Source organism: Mustelus asterias, chromosome 19 (assembly GCF_964213995.1).
Source record: "Mustelus asterias chromosome 19, sMusAst1.hap1.1, whole genome shotgun sequence".
Lineage (NCBI taxonomy): Eukaryota > Metazoa > Chordata > Chondrichthyes > Carcharhiniformes > Triakidae > Mustelus > Mustelus asterias.
This window is the reverse complement of record NC_135819.1, coordinates 665,367-682,613: the sequence shown is the minus strand read 5'-3', so window position 1 is coordinate 682,613 and position 17,247 is coordinate 665,367. Positions and strand designations below refer to the sequence as shown.

General features: G+C 46.4%; 1 protein-coding gene across 1 annotated transcript in view; it reads right to left on the bottom strand.

The window, feature by feature from the left end:
* LOC144507663 (adhesion G protein-coupled receptor E5-like) overlaps nt 1-17,247 on the bottom strand; it is an 87,422-nt gene that overhangs the window by 42,418 nt on the left and 27,757 nt on the right. The window contains 4 exon segments of the mRNA XM_078234820.1: nt 537-686; nt 6,656-6,817; nt 8,626-8,772; nt 15,204-15,353. Coding sequence (XP_078090946.1) covers nt 537-686; nt 6,656-6,817; nt 8,626-8,772; nt 15,204-15,353 — 609 coding nt within the window.

Below are 17,247 nucleotides of genomic sequence, written 5' to 3'. Positions count from 1 at the left end.
CACACACTCTCTCTCACACACTCACACACTCTCTCACACACACACACTCTCTCTCACACACACACTCTCTCTCTCACTCACACACTCTCTCACACACACACACTCTCTCTCACACACACTCTCTCTCTCACACACAGATGCACAGCGGAGTCTGAAGGTCGTGGGTTCGAGTCTCGTTCGGCGAACCTGAGCACAATTCCAGGCTGACAGCTCAGTGCAGGGGTGAGAGGCAGCCGGACCTCCTTCTGACGGGGGCATCGAACCGAGCGCCATGCCTGATCTGCCAGATGGTTGCAGAAATTCCCGTGGCGTTCTGCAGTTCACCCCCGGATATCTTGGCCAACATTTATACCTCAATCTAACATCGCTAAAACCCATCAACTGACCATTGGCATCTTGCTGTGCATAAATTAACTGCCGTGTTGCCTACCTTACAGCAATGGGTACACTTCAGTGGCTGTCAGCATCTGAAAGGTGCCAGATAAGGGAGAACCATTTACTTAAATGTTTCATTTCAAAGGCAAGTATTGTTTTACCTTGGCACTGAGTCTTTGTTCTATTGGTAAATGTACGTTCACCAGTGTTAGTGGTATATCCTTGCTTACAGCTGCAGTTGAAAGCCCCATTTGTATTGGTGCATGTAGCATTCGGACCACATCGATCTGAATGATAACACTCATCGATATCTGGAATGAAAAACAACCTCATTATCTCCCTGATCACCTTCATGTGCTAACTGTCTGGGGTGGCACGGTGGTTAGCGCTGCTGCCTCACAGCGCCAGGGACACGGGTTCAATTCCTAGCTTGGGTCACTGTGTGTGTGGAGTTTGCACGTTCCCCCCGTGTCTGTGTGGGTTTCCTTCGAAAGATGTGCTGGTTAGGTGGATTGGCCATGCTAAATTGTCCCTTAGTGTCCAAAGATGTGCAGGTTGGGTGGATTGGCCGTGCTAAATTGCCCCTTAGTGTCCAAAGATGTGCAGGTTAGGTGGATTGGCTGTGCTAAATTGCCCCTTAGTGTCCAAAGATGTGCAGGTTAGGTGGATTGGCTGTGCTAAATTGCCCCTTAGTGTTTAAAGTTGTGCCCGAACAGGCACCGGAGTGTGGCGGCTCAGGAATTTTTCACAGTAACTTCATTGTAGTGTTAATGTAAGCCTACTTGTGACACTAATAAATAAACTTTAAATTGTTACGTTTTGTTTTTGTCTCTCAGCCCCCTTTAGCTGCTGCCTAAAGTGACATTCTAGTGACTTTGACTTCATTTTCTGGAGAAGTCAAACGCTGGATTTTAACATCCTTCAGGATCACGCCACGAGCAACGTGAACATGGGTTCCTCGAGCCTGCTCTGGCAGTCAGTGTGCTCATGGCTGACCCTTGACCCCACTTTCCTGCCTGACCCCCAAATCTCTTGATTCCCCCCTAAGGGTCCAAAAATCTATCATCGCATCACGGAACCCCTCCAGGGCAGTAGGAGGCCATTCCGCCCATCGAACCTGCACTGACCACAATCCCACCCAGACCCTATCCCCATACATTTACCTTGCTCATCCCCCTGACACTAAGGGGCAAGTTAGCACGGCCAATCAAACTAGCCCACCTGCGGGAGGAAACCGGAGCACCTGGAGGAAACCCACGCAGACACGGGGAGAACGTGCAAACTACACAGTCAGTGACCCGAGGCCGGAATTGAACCTGGGCCCCTGGCGTTGTGAGGCAGCAGTGCCACCGTGACGTCCCAATCTCAATCTCAGTGACCAAGAACCATACACCCTCCCCGTGCCGCCCCCCTCTCCCCCTCTAGAGTGTAGAATTCCAAAGATTCACGACCCTCAGTGATAATGCCAACAACAGGTGCAAGTGGGTTCTTTGTGTATTCTTAAGTCATAGGATGTGATAAGGCCAGCATTTATTGTCCATCCCTAGTTGCCCTTGGAGGACAGTTGAAAGTCAACCACATTGCTGTGGATCTGGAGTCACATGTAGGCCAGACCAGGTAAGGACAGCAGATTTCCTTCCCTAAAGGACGTTAGTGAACCAGATGGGTTTTTCCGACAATCGACAATGGGTTTCACGATCATCATCAGATTCTCAATTCCAGACTTTTTAAATTATTGAATTCGAATTCCACCATCTGCTGTGGCGGGATTCGAACCCGGGTCCCGAGTTTCTGGATTAATACTTCAGCAATAATACCACTCGGCCATCGTTCTCCCCGATAGATTTCCTTCCCTGTGAACCAAATGGGTTTTTATGACAATCATGGTCAGAATTTTAATTCCAGATTTTTATTAAACCGGAGGTGAGGAGAAATTATTTCTCTGAAAGGATGGTGAATCCATGGAATTCACTACTCCAGAGTGTAGTGAATGCAGAGACGTTGAGTGAAGTTAAGGAGGAGATAGACAGATTTTTAATTAGTTACGGGGTTGAAGGGTGATGGATAACGGGCAGGAAAGTCGAGTTGAGGCCAAGATGAGATCAGCCATGATGGTACAAAATGGCGGAACAGGCTCAAGGGGCTGAATGGCCTACTCATGCTCCGAATGTTCTTATTGAATTTAGGCTTTAGAAGGCTCTGATCAGACTCCATTTGGAACATTGTGAGCAATTTTGGGCCCCGTATCTAAGGAAGGATGTGCTGGCCTTGGAGAGGGTCCAGAGGAGGTTCACGAGAATGATCCCAGGAATGAACAGCTTGGCGTATGAGGAGCGATCGAGGACCCTGGGTTTGTACTCGATGGAGTTTAGAAGAATGAAGGGGGATCTCATTGAAACTTACAGAATACTGAAAGGCCTGGATAGAGTGGACATGGGGAAGATGTTTCCATTAGTCGGAGAGACTAGGATCCAAGGGCACAGCCTCAGAACAAAGGGACGACCCTTTAGAACCGAGATGTGGAAAAATTTCTTCAGCCAGAGGGTGGTGAATCTGTAGAATTCATTGCCACAGAAGGCTGCAGAGGCCAGGTCACTGAATGTCTTTAAGACAGAGATAGATAGGTTCTTGATTGGTAAGTGGATCAAAGGTTACGTGGAAAAGATGGGAAAATGGGATTGAATGGTGGAACAGACTCAATGGGCTGAATGGCCTAATTCTGCTCCTATATATCTTATGATCTTAAGAATTCAGATTTCAATATCTGCCGTGGCGGAATTTGAACCCATGTCCCCAGAACGTTAGTCTGGGTCTCTAGATTACTAGCCCAGTGACAATACCACTGTGCCGCCATTGCCTTTATATTCCCCCTCCAATCTCTCATCCAAGTGGCCATTCTTCTGGGCTATACTTGACAAGTGAGTTTATTGAGGAAATGAAACTATAGAAGTGATACAGCACAGAAGGGGGCCGTTCGGTCCATCTTGTCTATGCTGAACCCAAAGACCCAAAGGTGCCCTTTTTAATCCCACCTTCCTGCACCTGGCCCTTGGCCCTTCAACATAGAGCACTTAAGGTGCAGATCCAGTCACGTTTTAAGAAGAGATTAGGGTCTCTGCCCCCACCACCCACCTCTGGCAGCGAATTCCAGATGCTCAACACCCTCTGCGTAAAAAAGTTCTTCCTCATGTCCCCTCTAATCCTTCTCCACTTAGCTCCAATTTTGAACTCTGCTAGGGGAAATAGCTTCCTCCTGTCTACACTCTCCCTACCCCTCACAGTTTTGCACATAAGCAAAGCAATTTTGTTTGACAAAGAAGTGGAAAGTTAGATCCTTCACCCATTAACTCAGTTACGTGAAGAAAATCCCATCCTTAATCAGCCTGAGATACCAGCATGGTTGTAATTTACCACTTCCTGGTGGTCAATTGGACAAGAAATTAGGCCCAACATCAAACTGGACATTTTAAATTAATACAGCTAAACACTGCTTCTACGGGGTTACACAGTAAGAAGTTTAACAACACCAGGTTAAAGTCCAACAGGTTTATTTGGTAGCAAAAGCCACACTACGGGGTTACCACAGGTCAAAACTCAACAGGGATACATACCACAATTGTCGGCATTGTAAACAGGGCTGCTTCACCCTTAACAATAAGGAGGTCATCATGACCTGAAACCAGAACTCTTATGTATTGAATAGAAAGGCTCATATTTACTCAGCCAGAAGACATTATGATTGTGTATTCCCGAGCTTCAGCCAGATTCCCTGCTATTAACCATATCCTGAAAAAAGATAGGTCAACTATGTTGACCTGGCCTAACCTCATTGGGTGTTGTGACCCCCCCCCCCCCCCCCCCATTGGCTAAAAGCCAGGGAACATTCAAAGAAGGGAAGGGGGGGATTAGAACAGCCATTTTTCAAACTCCAGTGAAGACTCCAGCAAACCTACTGCGACCTGGGACTACGCAAGAGGGCGTGCGAGATCTACCTTCATGCTCAGAGGACCCTGAGTTCACCTGTTGCCGTGAGCTCAGTAAACCGAATCCAACAGCCCAATTGATTTCGCCACAACCGGGTAGTTTCTATTTCTCAGACAATTAGCCTAGTTTGGGGAACATTAACTGAATCGACTGCGTTAGAAGTGTTTCTTTAACCTGTAAATGATTTTTTTTTGTCTGCTTCTCAAAGTAAGAGTATTTGAGTAAACCGGTTGAAGTGTCCGTAAAGAATGTTTCACAGACAACAGCCGGAATTTTACCATCCCGCCTGCCACGGGAGTCGGAGTGGGCGAGGGGCAGACCATGGGAGTCGGAGCGGGCGAGGGGCAGACCATGGGAGTCGGAGCGGGCGAGGGGCAGACCATGGAAAGGTCCGTTGACCTCGAGCGGGATTTTACGGCTTCGGGACAAGCGAGGGCATAAAATCCACCCCAAAATCTTCCATTAAGAATGATTGGCTTGTCTTATCCCTCCAATTCCTATCTTTTAATGACCTTATACATACCCTGAAAATATTAAGCTTCCTTCTCGTCTTCACTTAGTGTGAATGGTATCTTTCTACATCAGTTAACTGTTCTTAGAGTTGTGTAGCACTAAAGGAAGTTATTTGGCCCCGGTTCCAAATAATCCCATTTCCCCAGTCTTTTCCCATTGCCCTGCAATATCTTTCCATTGATAATTCTTTTATCCATCTTGATCCAGTGTTCTCCTGCTAAGCTCTTCAATCCTTTGTGAGACATTTATTGAGGAGCAAGCGAGTGTTATGTGTGGCCCTATGGGTAACAGTAGAAGCTTGACAAGCATGATGGGAGATTATGCTAACCTCATGACAAACACCAGGACAATTTGTTGTGAATGGAAGATGATTCACTAGGCTGATTCTGGAGTTGAGAGGGTTGGCTTATGAGGAGAGACTGGGGCTATACTCATTGGAATTCAGAAGAATGAGGGGAGATCTTATAGAAACACATAAGATTATGAAGGGAATAGATAAGATAGAAGCAGGGAAGTTGTTTCCACTGGCAGGTGAAACTAGAACTAGGGGGCATGGCCTCACAATAAGGGGGAGCAGATTTAGGATTGAGTTGAGGAGGAACTTCTTCACACAAAGGGTGGTGAATCTGTGGAATTCCCCGCCCAGTGAAGGCTACCTCATTGAATGTTTTTAAGGCAAGGATAGATAAATTTTTGAACAATAAAGGAATTAAGGGTTATGGTGAGCGGGCGGGTAAGTGGAGCTGAGTCCACGAAAAGATCAGCTATGATCTTATTGAATGGCGGAGCAGGCTCGAGGGGCCAGATGGCCTACTCCTGCTCCTTATGTTCTTATGTAAGTAAAACTGGACTGTTGACCAAGCACTTTGGTGTTAAGGGTCACTTGACCCTTGGTGACCTTAGTAGCAGCAATGGCCATTAAATAAAGATCGATAATAAGAACAATGAAAGCAGATGTCTCCTGTTTACACAACCCTTGGGCAAAGGAGCTCAGAATCACAAGGGTCTTGAACAAGGGACATATCATCGAACATCATAGTGGTATAGTGGTTAGCACTGCAGCCTCACAGCGCCAGGGACTGCTAGGTTATGGGGAAAAAGCAGGATTGGGCTATTGAGTTGGATGATGCGCCATGATCTTAATGAATGGCGGAGCAGGCTCGAAGGGCCAAATGGCCTCCTCCTGCTCCTATGTTTCTATGACCCAGGTTCAATTCAGATGACTGTGCATGTTCTCTCCATGTCTGCATGGGTTTCCTCCCACAGTCTGAAAGACATGCTGGTTAGGTGCTAAATTCTCCCTCAGTGTGCCTGAACAGGCGCTGGAGTGTGGCGACTCGGGGATCCTCACAGTAACTTCACTGCAGTGTTAATGTAAGCCTCCTTGCGCCTGTTCGGGCACAAATAAACTAAAAAACTTAAGGTTGGAGAAAACATATAAATAAGGTTACATCGGAGACATTAGCAGTGAAGAATCAAGATCTACCATCGCAAAGAGACGACCATGAGTTCAGAGCTCAGAAGATTCTCCCCCCACCCCCCCCTTCCATGAACCTGGCCAGTTCATCACATGCGGGTAGTATCTAGATTCTGGTCCCAAGGTTGAGTTAATGGAAACCATATTTGAGTTCATTGTGCACTTATTGAAGTATTAAGGATTACTAATAACGAATAAAGTGTATTCAACTTTAGTTTGAGCATCTGCCCTTTGCCCATCACGTGAGTTGATGCCCATCAGAGGGTCAACATATGGATTCTGCGTCTACAGCAGAACAGTCTTTACCTTGGCACTGAGTGCTTGTTTTATCGGTAAAGGTACGTTCTCCAGTGGTTGAGACAAATCCGTCATTACATCTGCACTGAAAATCTCCAAACGTGTTGGTACATTCTGCATTCAAACCACACGGGTCTGACTCACACTCGTCTGACTCACACTCATCGATATCTGGAATACAAAACATTCTTAGAATCCACATCCCGAACGCCTTTGTGCACTGCTCTGGCTTCTGACTGAAGACACGTTCCCATCACATCTACTTAGAGGTTCCCCGTCACATTTTTTTTCATTCATTCGTGGGACATGGGCGTCGCTGGCTGGGCCAGCATTTATTGCCCATGCCTAGTTGCCCCTTGAGAAGGTGGTGGTGAGCTGCCTTCTTGAATCGCTGCAGTCCATGTGCTGTGGGTTGACCCACAATGCTGTTAGGGAGCGAATTCCAGGATTTTGACCCAGAGACTGCGAAGGAACGGCGATATGTTTCCAAGTCAGGATGGTGAGTGTCTTGGAGGGGGAACTTGCAGGTGGTGGTGTTCCCCTGTATCTGCTGCCCTTGTCCTTCTAGATGGAAGTGTTCGTGGGTTTGGAAGGTGCTGTCTGAGGATCTTTGGTGAATTGCTGTGTTGCATCTTGTAGATGGTACACACTGCTGCTACTGAGCGTCGGTGGTGGAGGGACTGGATGTTTGTGGATGTGGTGCCAATCAAGCGGGGCTGCTTTGTCCTGGATGGTGTCAAGCTTCTTGAGAGTTGTTGGAGCTGTACCCATCCAGGCAAGTGGGGGGTATTCCATCACACTCCTGACTTGTGCCTTGTAGATAGTGGATAGAGGGGCGGCACGGTAGCACAGTGGTTAGCACTGCTGCTTCACAGCTCCAGGGTCCCGGGTTCAATTCCCGGCTCGGGTCACTGTCTGTGTGGAGTTTGCACATTCTCCTCGTGTCTGCGTGGGTTTCCTCCGGGTGCTCCGGTTTCCTCCCACAGTCCAAAGATGTGCGGGTTAGGTTGATTGGCCAGGTTAAAAAAAAATTGCCCATTAGAGTCCTGAGATGCGTAGGTTAGAGGGATTAGTGGGTAAATATGTGGGGGTAGGGCCTGGGTGGGATTGGGGTCGGTGCAGACTCGATGGGCCGAATGGCCTCCTTCTGCACTGTAGGGTTTCTATGATTCTATGATAGGTTTTGGGGGGTCAGGAGGTGAGTTACTCACTGCAGTATTCCCAGCCTCTGACCTGCTCTTGTAGCCATTGTGGATATGTGGTGAGTCCAGTTGAGTTTCGAGAGAAGTCAAATCTCTGAGAATTTCAAAGGGACATGATGTGCAGGAAGGTGGTATGGATGGGAGGTGCGTGGGGAGGGGGGGTGGCCAGGAAGGGACGGTGGATTCTTTTTTGGGCCTCGCTTCTCCCCTTCTGAAGGAGGTGGCTCTCATTAGGGGCTGTCTGTCTACCTCCTGGTCTCTGGTTGCGAATGCACCTTCTCCCTGGGTAAAGCCAGTCGGTGAGAGTCGGCGGATCGTGGGCAGAGATTCGTCCATTAAACTCTGGAACGTGAGGAAAGTTCAATCCTGGGGCACCTCTGAGGTACCTGAAAATTCATAATGTTCCCAATCTTTCCGGTAATAATGATTAACGGGTTCACTCATCCTCTGGGTTCATGGCTTCCAATGATGTTCTCTATCCCCGAAACCTATCACATTTAATTTTTTCTATCTCCCAGTGTGAATGCCATTTTGCTACACTAACTAAATGGTCATGGGATCTCACAGCACCGAAGGAGGCCATTCGGGCCATCATGCTGGCTGTTTGACAGAGCGATTCAATTTGTTCCATTCCACCGTTCCTTCTGTATAACCCTGCCAACCTTTCTACTGAGGAGGGGGCAATTTTTATTCTCAACCCCGATCAAAAGTCTATTCTTTGCAAACGCTCTGACATCTATCCTTTAGGTCTTTCATCTCCAGCAGAATAGTCTTTACCTCGGCACTGAGTCTTTGTTTTATTGGTAAATATACGTTCTCCAGTGGTTGAGACAAATCCATCCTTACATCCGCAGTCAAACCCTCCGAACTTGTTGGTGCATGTTGCATACAAACCACACGGGTCTGTCTCACACTCATCGATATCTGGAACAAAAATCAATTCTTTAAACCTGCACGCCAAAATGGACAAGTTGCCAAAGTTTTTTGTTCTGCACTCATCAGGACAAATGCAAGAATGCCAAATTTCAAACGATCGCAACAATTTGCACTGCAGGGGACCAAAGGAAATCGCTGATTGGCTGGCAAGTCCAATTTGATTGGCCCAGGCTTCGCCATGGAGAAAGCTAAGGGGAAGCACAGACTCTCCTAGCTCCCCGGGGGCCATTCTGAACCATATGTCACTTTTGAGTCTTTACTGAAATACGGAGGAATGTTCTGGATGTTGTTCCTTCAGTCTTTATCTCGGCACTGGTAAAGATGTGGCTGAGACAAATCCTTGATCACAGGTACAAAGCAGAAAGCTTGATCATATTCCTTTAGATGGCAGAGAATGAGTCCCTGCTTATGAATATTTGCCACATCATACAAGAGTAGATGAGCCACGTCCCAAGCTTGACTGATTTTCTTAAACTGATCATTAGTGCAGCTATTAGCGCACTCAGGATTATTCAAGAAGAGCTGCCCAATCATGGAATCACATCATAATAGATGTTTTGTGTTGGATTTTGCAACGAGCCAGTTGCACTCTGTACTCTGTCTCGTACAAACAACATTTTGTGTAGGTTTGGCACCGATTTTGAATTACTCAGGAGTTGGGGGAGCTTACATTACAATTCACTGTCGCTTTTTCCATGACAGCACCTCGACTAATCAGAGTTGACTTGCCAACCAATCAGCACCCTTCTCTCCCCTGGCATAAATTGTCATAATCGTTTGAAATTTGGTACTTTTGCGTTTGTCCTGATGAGTGCAAGACAAAAAGCTTCGGCAACCTGTCTCTTTTATCAGTAATCTGCGAGTTTTCTACAACAATCCTGAACACCTTCAAACGCCCATCACCTCTCAGCCCTGTTCTGAATTCTGACTGGAGAGGGGATCCTGTCACACGTTTACCTCCCCGGGGGTCATGGCTCAATTGGCGAGTGGTCAAAGGTAAGCGAACCTCAGCCCAATTCAGCACTGCGTGCAGCAAGTGGCATTGCTGGGACCAGCTACCAACAACAACAACTTGAGGCACCTCCAATGTTATAAAACGTCCGAGCATGCTTCACAGGAGTTTTATCAAACAACATTTGACACCAAACGTTTAATCTGGATCCAATGCTTCTTTAAGCATTGTGAGTGCACCTTTCAACATCTGTTGAAGAACAGGTTGGTCTTTAGGATTTTTCTCCAACAGTCGTTACCTCCTCACTGCTCCATTGGTTTACCTTGGATGAAGATCAATTTTCCCAGTGTTTGAGGTAAGTCCCTTCTTGCAAGTGCAATTGAAGTTGAGGCACCTTGCATTCGACCCAAATGGGTTTGACTTGCAGATACCTTTGATATCTGGAAAGAAATATGTGCCTACAATCTACCCCAGGCACTCCGATTTATTGACCACCTCTCAGTCCAGCCCTGGCATCAGGTATGGACCATCCAACATCACAACAGTGAGGTAATGTCTTGGCTTTGAATGGCTCCCCACCTTGCTTCAGTTCACCAGCAACAGAAAAATATACAACAACACTTGCCACTTATAAAACCCTGACTCTGGACAATGATCCTACACACACACACACACACACACACACACACACACACACACACACACACAGTCCCACCAAGAACACAATATTTACCCCAAAGTTATATAATTTGTGCTGATTTTCTAACCTCACTGCTTGCTATGAAGATTTATTGCAAGGATTCAACTCTTCAGACTGGGTTCCACGTCCTCTTCTCTCTCAAGATGATATTTGATCAAATTCTCCAGGAACCATAGAACTGCACGGTGCCACAATGGTTAGCACTGCTGCCTCACAGTGCCATGGACCCAGGTTCAATTCCCAGCTGGGTGACTGTCTGTGCAGAGTCTACACGTTCTCCCTGTGTCTGCATGGGTTTCCTCCGGGTGCTCCGGTTTCCCCCCACAGTCACAATGGATGTCCTGGTTAGATGCATTGACCATGCAAACTTCTCCCTCAGTGTACATGGACAGGCGCCAGAGTGTGGCACGAGGAGATTTTCACAGTAAACTTCATTGCAGTGTGAATGTAAGCCAATTGTGACATTCATGAACAGCTCCATTGAAGCTTCTAATTCCTCATTTGCTTTGCTCTTTGGCTTTGATGATCATGTTGAGATATATCTTATTCTGTTTATACTAAGTAGGACCTCTGCTACATTGAAAGACCCATTTCTGCATCATATAGAACATAGAACAGTACAGCACAGAACAGGCCCTTCGGCCCACGATGTTGTGCCAAGCTTTATCTGAAACAAAGATCAAGCTATATTCACAACATAATTTCTAACAAGCTTTTCATTTCCAAATTTCAGTGTCAGAAGTTCTTGTTATTGGAAGTAGCCATTGACATAACCATTAAAGTTGCCCATTCGTAATCCTCTGTCGTAAAACCACAGAATTGAAAATTTCCTTGATGCATCCATTGGTTTTTGACAACCAGTATTGACTTTGGCAAAATTCCCTAACTAATTTGGACTTGAGGTAGGGGTAGAAGAAGTCATGGGACGTTGGGAATGAGGTGTTTCATTCTCCAAGCTTAGTCATTAGGTCTTGTGGTTACATAGCCGAGTAGTGATGGTTCTGAGAGGTGGAGAGTTCACATCCCAATCGTGGCTGGTGGTGAAAAAAATTCAAGCTTCCCCCCAAAAAGTAGGTTCACATAAAAACATGATTGGTTCACTCATGAACTTTTGGCATGGACATTCTGCCATCTCTGTGTGTTCAATACAACTTTAGTCCAGTTCAATATGGTTGATGCAAATGCACTCAAGGAGGGTAACTAGGGACAGGAACATTAAAAAATCAATTGTATAACTCCTTTAGAAAGTAGGTTATCATCAAGACAAAAGCCGGCATTGTCAAGGACCCCATGCACCCTGGACATTCTCTCTTCCACTTTCTTCGGTCGGGAAAAAGATACAAAAGTCTGGGTTCACGTACCAACTGATTTAAGAACAGCTTCTTCCCTGCTGCCATCAGACTTTTGAATGGACCTACCTCACTTTAAGTTGATCTTTCTTTACACCTTAGCTATGACTGTAACACTACATTCTGCACTCTCTCGTTTCCTTCTCTGTGTCCGGTATGCTTTGTCTGTATAGCGCGCAAGAAACAATACTTTTCATTGTATACTAATACATGTGACAATAATAAATCAAATCAAATCAACAAGGAAACATTGGTGAGCTACAATCTTAGTGCTCAACGTTCATCTAATAAACCTTCAAATTACGATTCCCTTTGTAACGCCATGGCTGTGTTTGTTCAGTTGGCAAGGCATTTGGCTCAAAACTGCGAAAGAAATTAGAATCCCATTGAGTTCCAATTATTCTTGCGTCCTCGTAACGCTGACATGAGAAACAGAACAAGGCCCACGCATAGGATCACTGGGCACGTTATCACGGAAACTAGCCAAAAGTAGCCCAATCCAAAACAAAGCAAACAGAATTCATCGACCGTTCCTTTCAACCGAACAGCATGTTGACAATCATAAATGCTTTCGGAGAGTACCAAAGTGTGAATATGAAGGGTTTTACTCTTCACTCAACTATAACATTCACTTAAGATCTATGTTTCATGAATTTGTCGATGGAAAAGGTCACTGTACAAAAGAAAGATGAATACCGAGTTAAAAATCAATTATTTTTAGTTACAGATCTATCATCAAACCATCATAGCAGTACAAGAGTGACACTAAATAACCTTGACATCACCATGGTTTCATGGTCATTAAATATTGAACAGTGTTGAACATTCCTGTTACTTCCTTTGTGCCATTTTTTAACGATCATTTTCTCTGCCGGTTCTCCCTGATGACTTGATTCTTCCTGAATTTGGGTCCACAGGTTGCTTGTATCACCCAAAGCAGCCCACTTGATTGACACCCCATCCAGCACCATGATCATTCACTCCCTCCACCTACGATGCAGCAGTCTGTGTCCCATCCCTGCAGCGACCCTGGCCTAGGCACCTTCGACAGAACCCGCAACCTCCACCGCCTTGAAGGGCAAGGGCAGCGGACACATGGGAACACTTGGAAGTTCCCCTCTAAGTCACTCACCATCCTGGCTTGGAGATATATATTGCTGTTCCATCACTGTCGCTGGGTCCAAATCCTGGAGCTCCGTCACTAACCGTGGGTCAACCTTCCCCACACGAGAGTGCAGCAGTTCTACACTACCTGCTCCGGGACAATCAGAAATGGATAACAATGGTCGGTTTTCCAGTGAAAAATATACCTTGGAATGAGAGCACTTCCATCTCTGTAACATCGTCCATCTGCTCCTGAAACCCTACCACATTCCTTTACTAAATCCAGACGTGTTTATTCCAATGTCCTCCTTACCTGTCTCTTGTTCCCTCCATAAAGTTCTGCAGAGTTCATCCAAAGCTCTGCTTCTCCCGACGTTAACTCCCACCAAATCCCATTCACCCACCATCCTTGAACTACATTGGATCCCAGATTAAAATTCTCGCCTGTGTTTTAACATCTTTCAGCTCTGACAAAGGGTCATCCAGATTTGAAGCGTTGGCTCTGATTCTCTCTCCACAGAGGCTGTCAGACCTGCTGAGATTTTCCTGCTTCTTCTGTTTTTGTTTAGGATTCCAGCATCCGCAGTATTTCACCTTTATCCCAGCTTGCACCATCGGGAGCTACGCCGTGCGCTGCTTAGGTTCCGAGCCCTGGAATTCCCTCCCCGCCTCTGTCTCCCTCTGGAAGACCCTCCTTAAGACCGACCTCTTTGTCCAAGCTTTTGGGCCGCATGTCCTAGTCTCTCCTCGAGTGTCACGGTGTCGGACTTTAGGCTGACAAGACTTCTGGGAAGCGGTTTGGGATACTTTAAAGGCTTTGAAAGGTGCAAAATGAAGATGTTGGCTGGAATTCTCCGGTCTCGCTCGCCCCTGGCGAGAATGGAGAACTCGGTGCTCCATTCACAGCGGCGGGACTGGAAAATCCCAGCCGTGGGCGAGGTTGGAGAATTTTGGCCTGTTGTCGCCGCTTTGCTGAATGGGTAATGAAGTGCTCTTTCTGCATCTTTGGATTGTCTGCACTCTGTCTCGGGTATATCTTGGTGGGCCTGTATTCAGTGCTGTTAACCCTGGGGGAGGCAATGGTGCAGCGGTATTGTTACTGGGCTAGCAACCCAGAAACCCAGGGTTCGAATCCCACCCAAGACGGAAGGAAAGAAAAAGCCGTAAGAAACGGGAAACAAGAGAACTAGTCTTGTAGACCTTAAAGTGATTTAAAAATTAAACTAGGAAGTAAGAATACTAGTCCAAATTGTTTTTTTTCCCTTCAGTAAGATGGGTGAAACTTGAATTCAAGAAAAATATGGTATTTAAAAGTCCAATGGTGACCATTGTTGTAAAACCCGATCTGGTTCACTCATGTCCTTTAGGGAAGGAAATCTGCCGTCTTTACCTGGTCTGGCCTACATGTGACTCCAGAGCTACAGCAAATGTTGTTGACTCTTAACTGCCCTCTGAAATGGCCGAGCAAGCCACTCAGGCCAAAGGGCAGTTAGGGATGGGCAATAAAAGTTGGGCCCAACCAGCGACATTCCATGAACGAAAAACAGTCAGACTATTTGCCTTGTCTACCAGGTCACCGATGGTAATGTTGGAGTTCCCCTTCTGAACGTTGACCCTCTTGAATGGCAAGGCCGTTTAATTAGCGATGATCGAGGATAATTTCTGATCTCTCTCTCCTGCAGAGGTCGGACCATCCAAAGTTACCTCCTTTTGTGAACAGTGGCTAGTTCCTGATAACTGAGTGGACTTATTTCCACCGGGTATACCCAGCAATACATAAGGACATAAGAACTAGGAGCAGGAGTAGGCCATCTGGCCCCTCGAGCCTGCTCCACCATTCAATAAGGTCATGGCTGATTTTTTCGTGGACTCAGCTCCACTTACCCGCCCGCTCACCATAACTCTTAATTCCTTTACTGTTCAAAAATGTATCTATCCTTGCCTTAAAAACATTCAATGAGGCCTCAACTGCTTCACTGGGCAGGGAATTCCACAGATTCACAACCCTTTGGGTGAAGAAGTTCCTCCTCAACTCAGTCCTAAATCTGCTCCCCCTTATTTTGAGGCCATGCCCCCTAGTTCCAGTTTCACCCACCAATGGAAACAACCTCCCTGCTTCTATCTTATCTATTCCCTTCATAATCTTATATGTTTCTATAAGATCTCCCCTCATTCTTCTGAATTCCAATGAGTATAGCCCCAGTCTACTCAGTCTCTCCTCATAAGCCGACCTATACAACCAATACATGGCCTAACTGTCTCTCGGCTTAGGATAGGGGCATCATGCTTTGAAAGGACCCAGTAACATTCTTACCTCTACACCCTGTATTCCCATCTGTAAAGTTAGTTACTCCTGAACGTGTGATGAATCCTTTGACACAGAGACAGTAGTAACTCCCCATTGTGTTATAACATATTGTATTTGGCCCACACACTGGTGGCATTTGGAAACATTCATTATTTTCTGTAACAAATATGAAATGATCATGTGAATATCATCTGTTATCTACATTGTGTTACAGGAGCTCCACCCCCCTCCCGCCGAGTCTCATTTCTATTTGACATTCAAGATGCCAAGTGATGAGAACATGTGAGCAGCACGGTGGCACAATGGTCAGCACCTCTGCCTCACAGCGCCAGGGACCAGGGTTCGATTCCCGGCTCGGGTCACTGTCTGTGCGGAGTCTGCACGTTCTCCCTCGTGTCTGCATGGGTTTCCTCCGGGTGCTCCGGTTTCCTCCCACGCTCCAAAGATGTGTAGGTTAGGTGGATTGGCCATGCTAAATTGTCCCTTAGTGTCCAAAGATGTGCAGGTTAGGTGAATTGGCCATGCTAATCTGCGTGGGTCTCCTCTGGGTGCTCTGGTTTCCTCCCACAGTCCAAAGATGTGCAGGTTAGGTGGATTGGCCATGCTAAATTGCCCCTCAGTGTCCAAAGATGTGCAGGTTAGGTGGATTGGCCAGGTTAAATTGCCCCTTAATGTCCAAAGATATGCAGGTTAGGTGGATTGGCCATGCTAAATTGCCCCTTAATGTCCAAAGATATGCAGGTTAGGTGGATTGGCCATGCTAAATTGCCCCTTAATGTCCAAAGATATGCAGGTTAGGTGGATTGGCCATGCTAAATTGTCCCTCAGTGTCCAAAGATGTGCGGGTTAGGTGGATTGGCCATGCTAAATTGCCCCTCAGTGTCCAAAGATGTGCAGGTTAGGTGGATTGGCCAGGTTAAATTGCCCCTTAATGTCCAAAGATATGCAGGCTAGGTGGATTGGCCATGCTAAATTGTCCCTCAGTGTCCAAAGATGTGCAGGTTAGGTGGATTGGCCAGGTTAAATCGCCCCTTAATGTCCAAAGATATGTAGGTTAGGTGGATTGGCCATGCTAAATTGCCCCTTAATGTCAGGGTGATTAACAGGATAAATATGTGGGTTTAAGGGGTTAGGGCCTCTGTGGGATTGTTGTCGGTGCAGGCTCGATGGGCTGAATGGTCTCCTTCTGCGCTGTAGGGATTCTATAATTCTGTGAATCTAATTTGTTTGCGAGCCTATTAGTGAGTTAAATGTGTGCAGCGTAATCACAAGCCAAAAGTAATGGATCCCCGAGGGAGATTTAAGTTTGAATCACTTCTGAAGAAGAACGTTTGATAATCCTGTAATTGCCAACTGTGACACAACAGAACTCCTCTCAACTGCTAGTCGGACCAATGATGTTCACCCAAGTTGAAGATCATATTCAAATGAGGAGTTGAACCAAAGAATATAAGAAGTAGGAACAGGAGTTGGCCATTCAGCCCATTGAGCCTCCTTCACCATTCAATATGACCATGGCCAATCTTGGTCTTCAACTCCATTTTCCCACCATTTCCCCATATCCCAGAATTCCCCAAGAGACCAAAAATCTGTCTATTCCGGCCTTAAATGTATTCAATGGTGGGAGCAATACTCTAGGGTACAGAACTCCAAAGATTCACAATCCTTTGAGTGAAGAACTTTCTCCGGCATCTCCACATCCAAGATTGGACCTCTGGTGGACCGGACGTTCACTGGGTAACAGTACGGAGCTGCCAGCTGGCCATTCCAGTTAGGATAGTCCCACTGCTAACAATGGCAGAGGGGTGGTCGGGGGTGGGTGGCTGAGTAAGGCAAGGAAGGGGGACTACACTACGTGACTAGCTCTGGCAACTTCTCAAACCTGAGCCACAGATCCCAAACGTAACTTCACGAGTCTCAGATGGTAACGATTCTCCTCGGAAACGCCCTTCTCCGAAGTTGGCATCTTTTCTAATGTCGTTTATGGTTCAATTGTTTGTTCATTTGCACTCCCCTCCCTGTCCGGAAACTGTGTGGATTAATCCGCAAA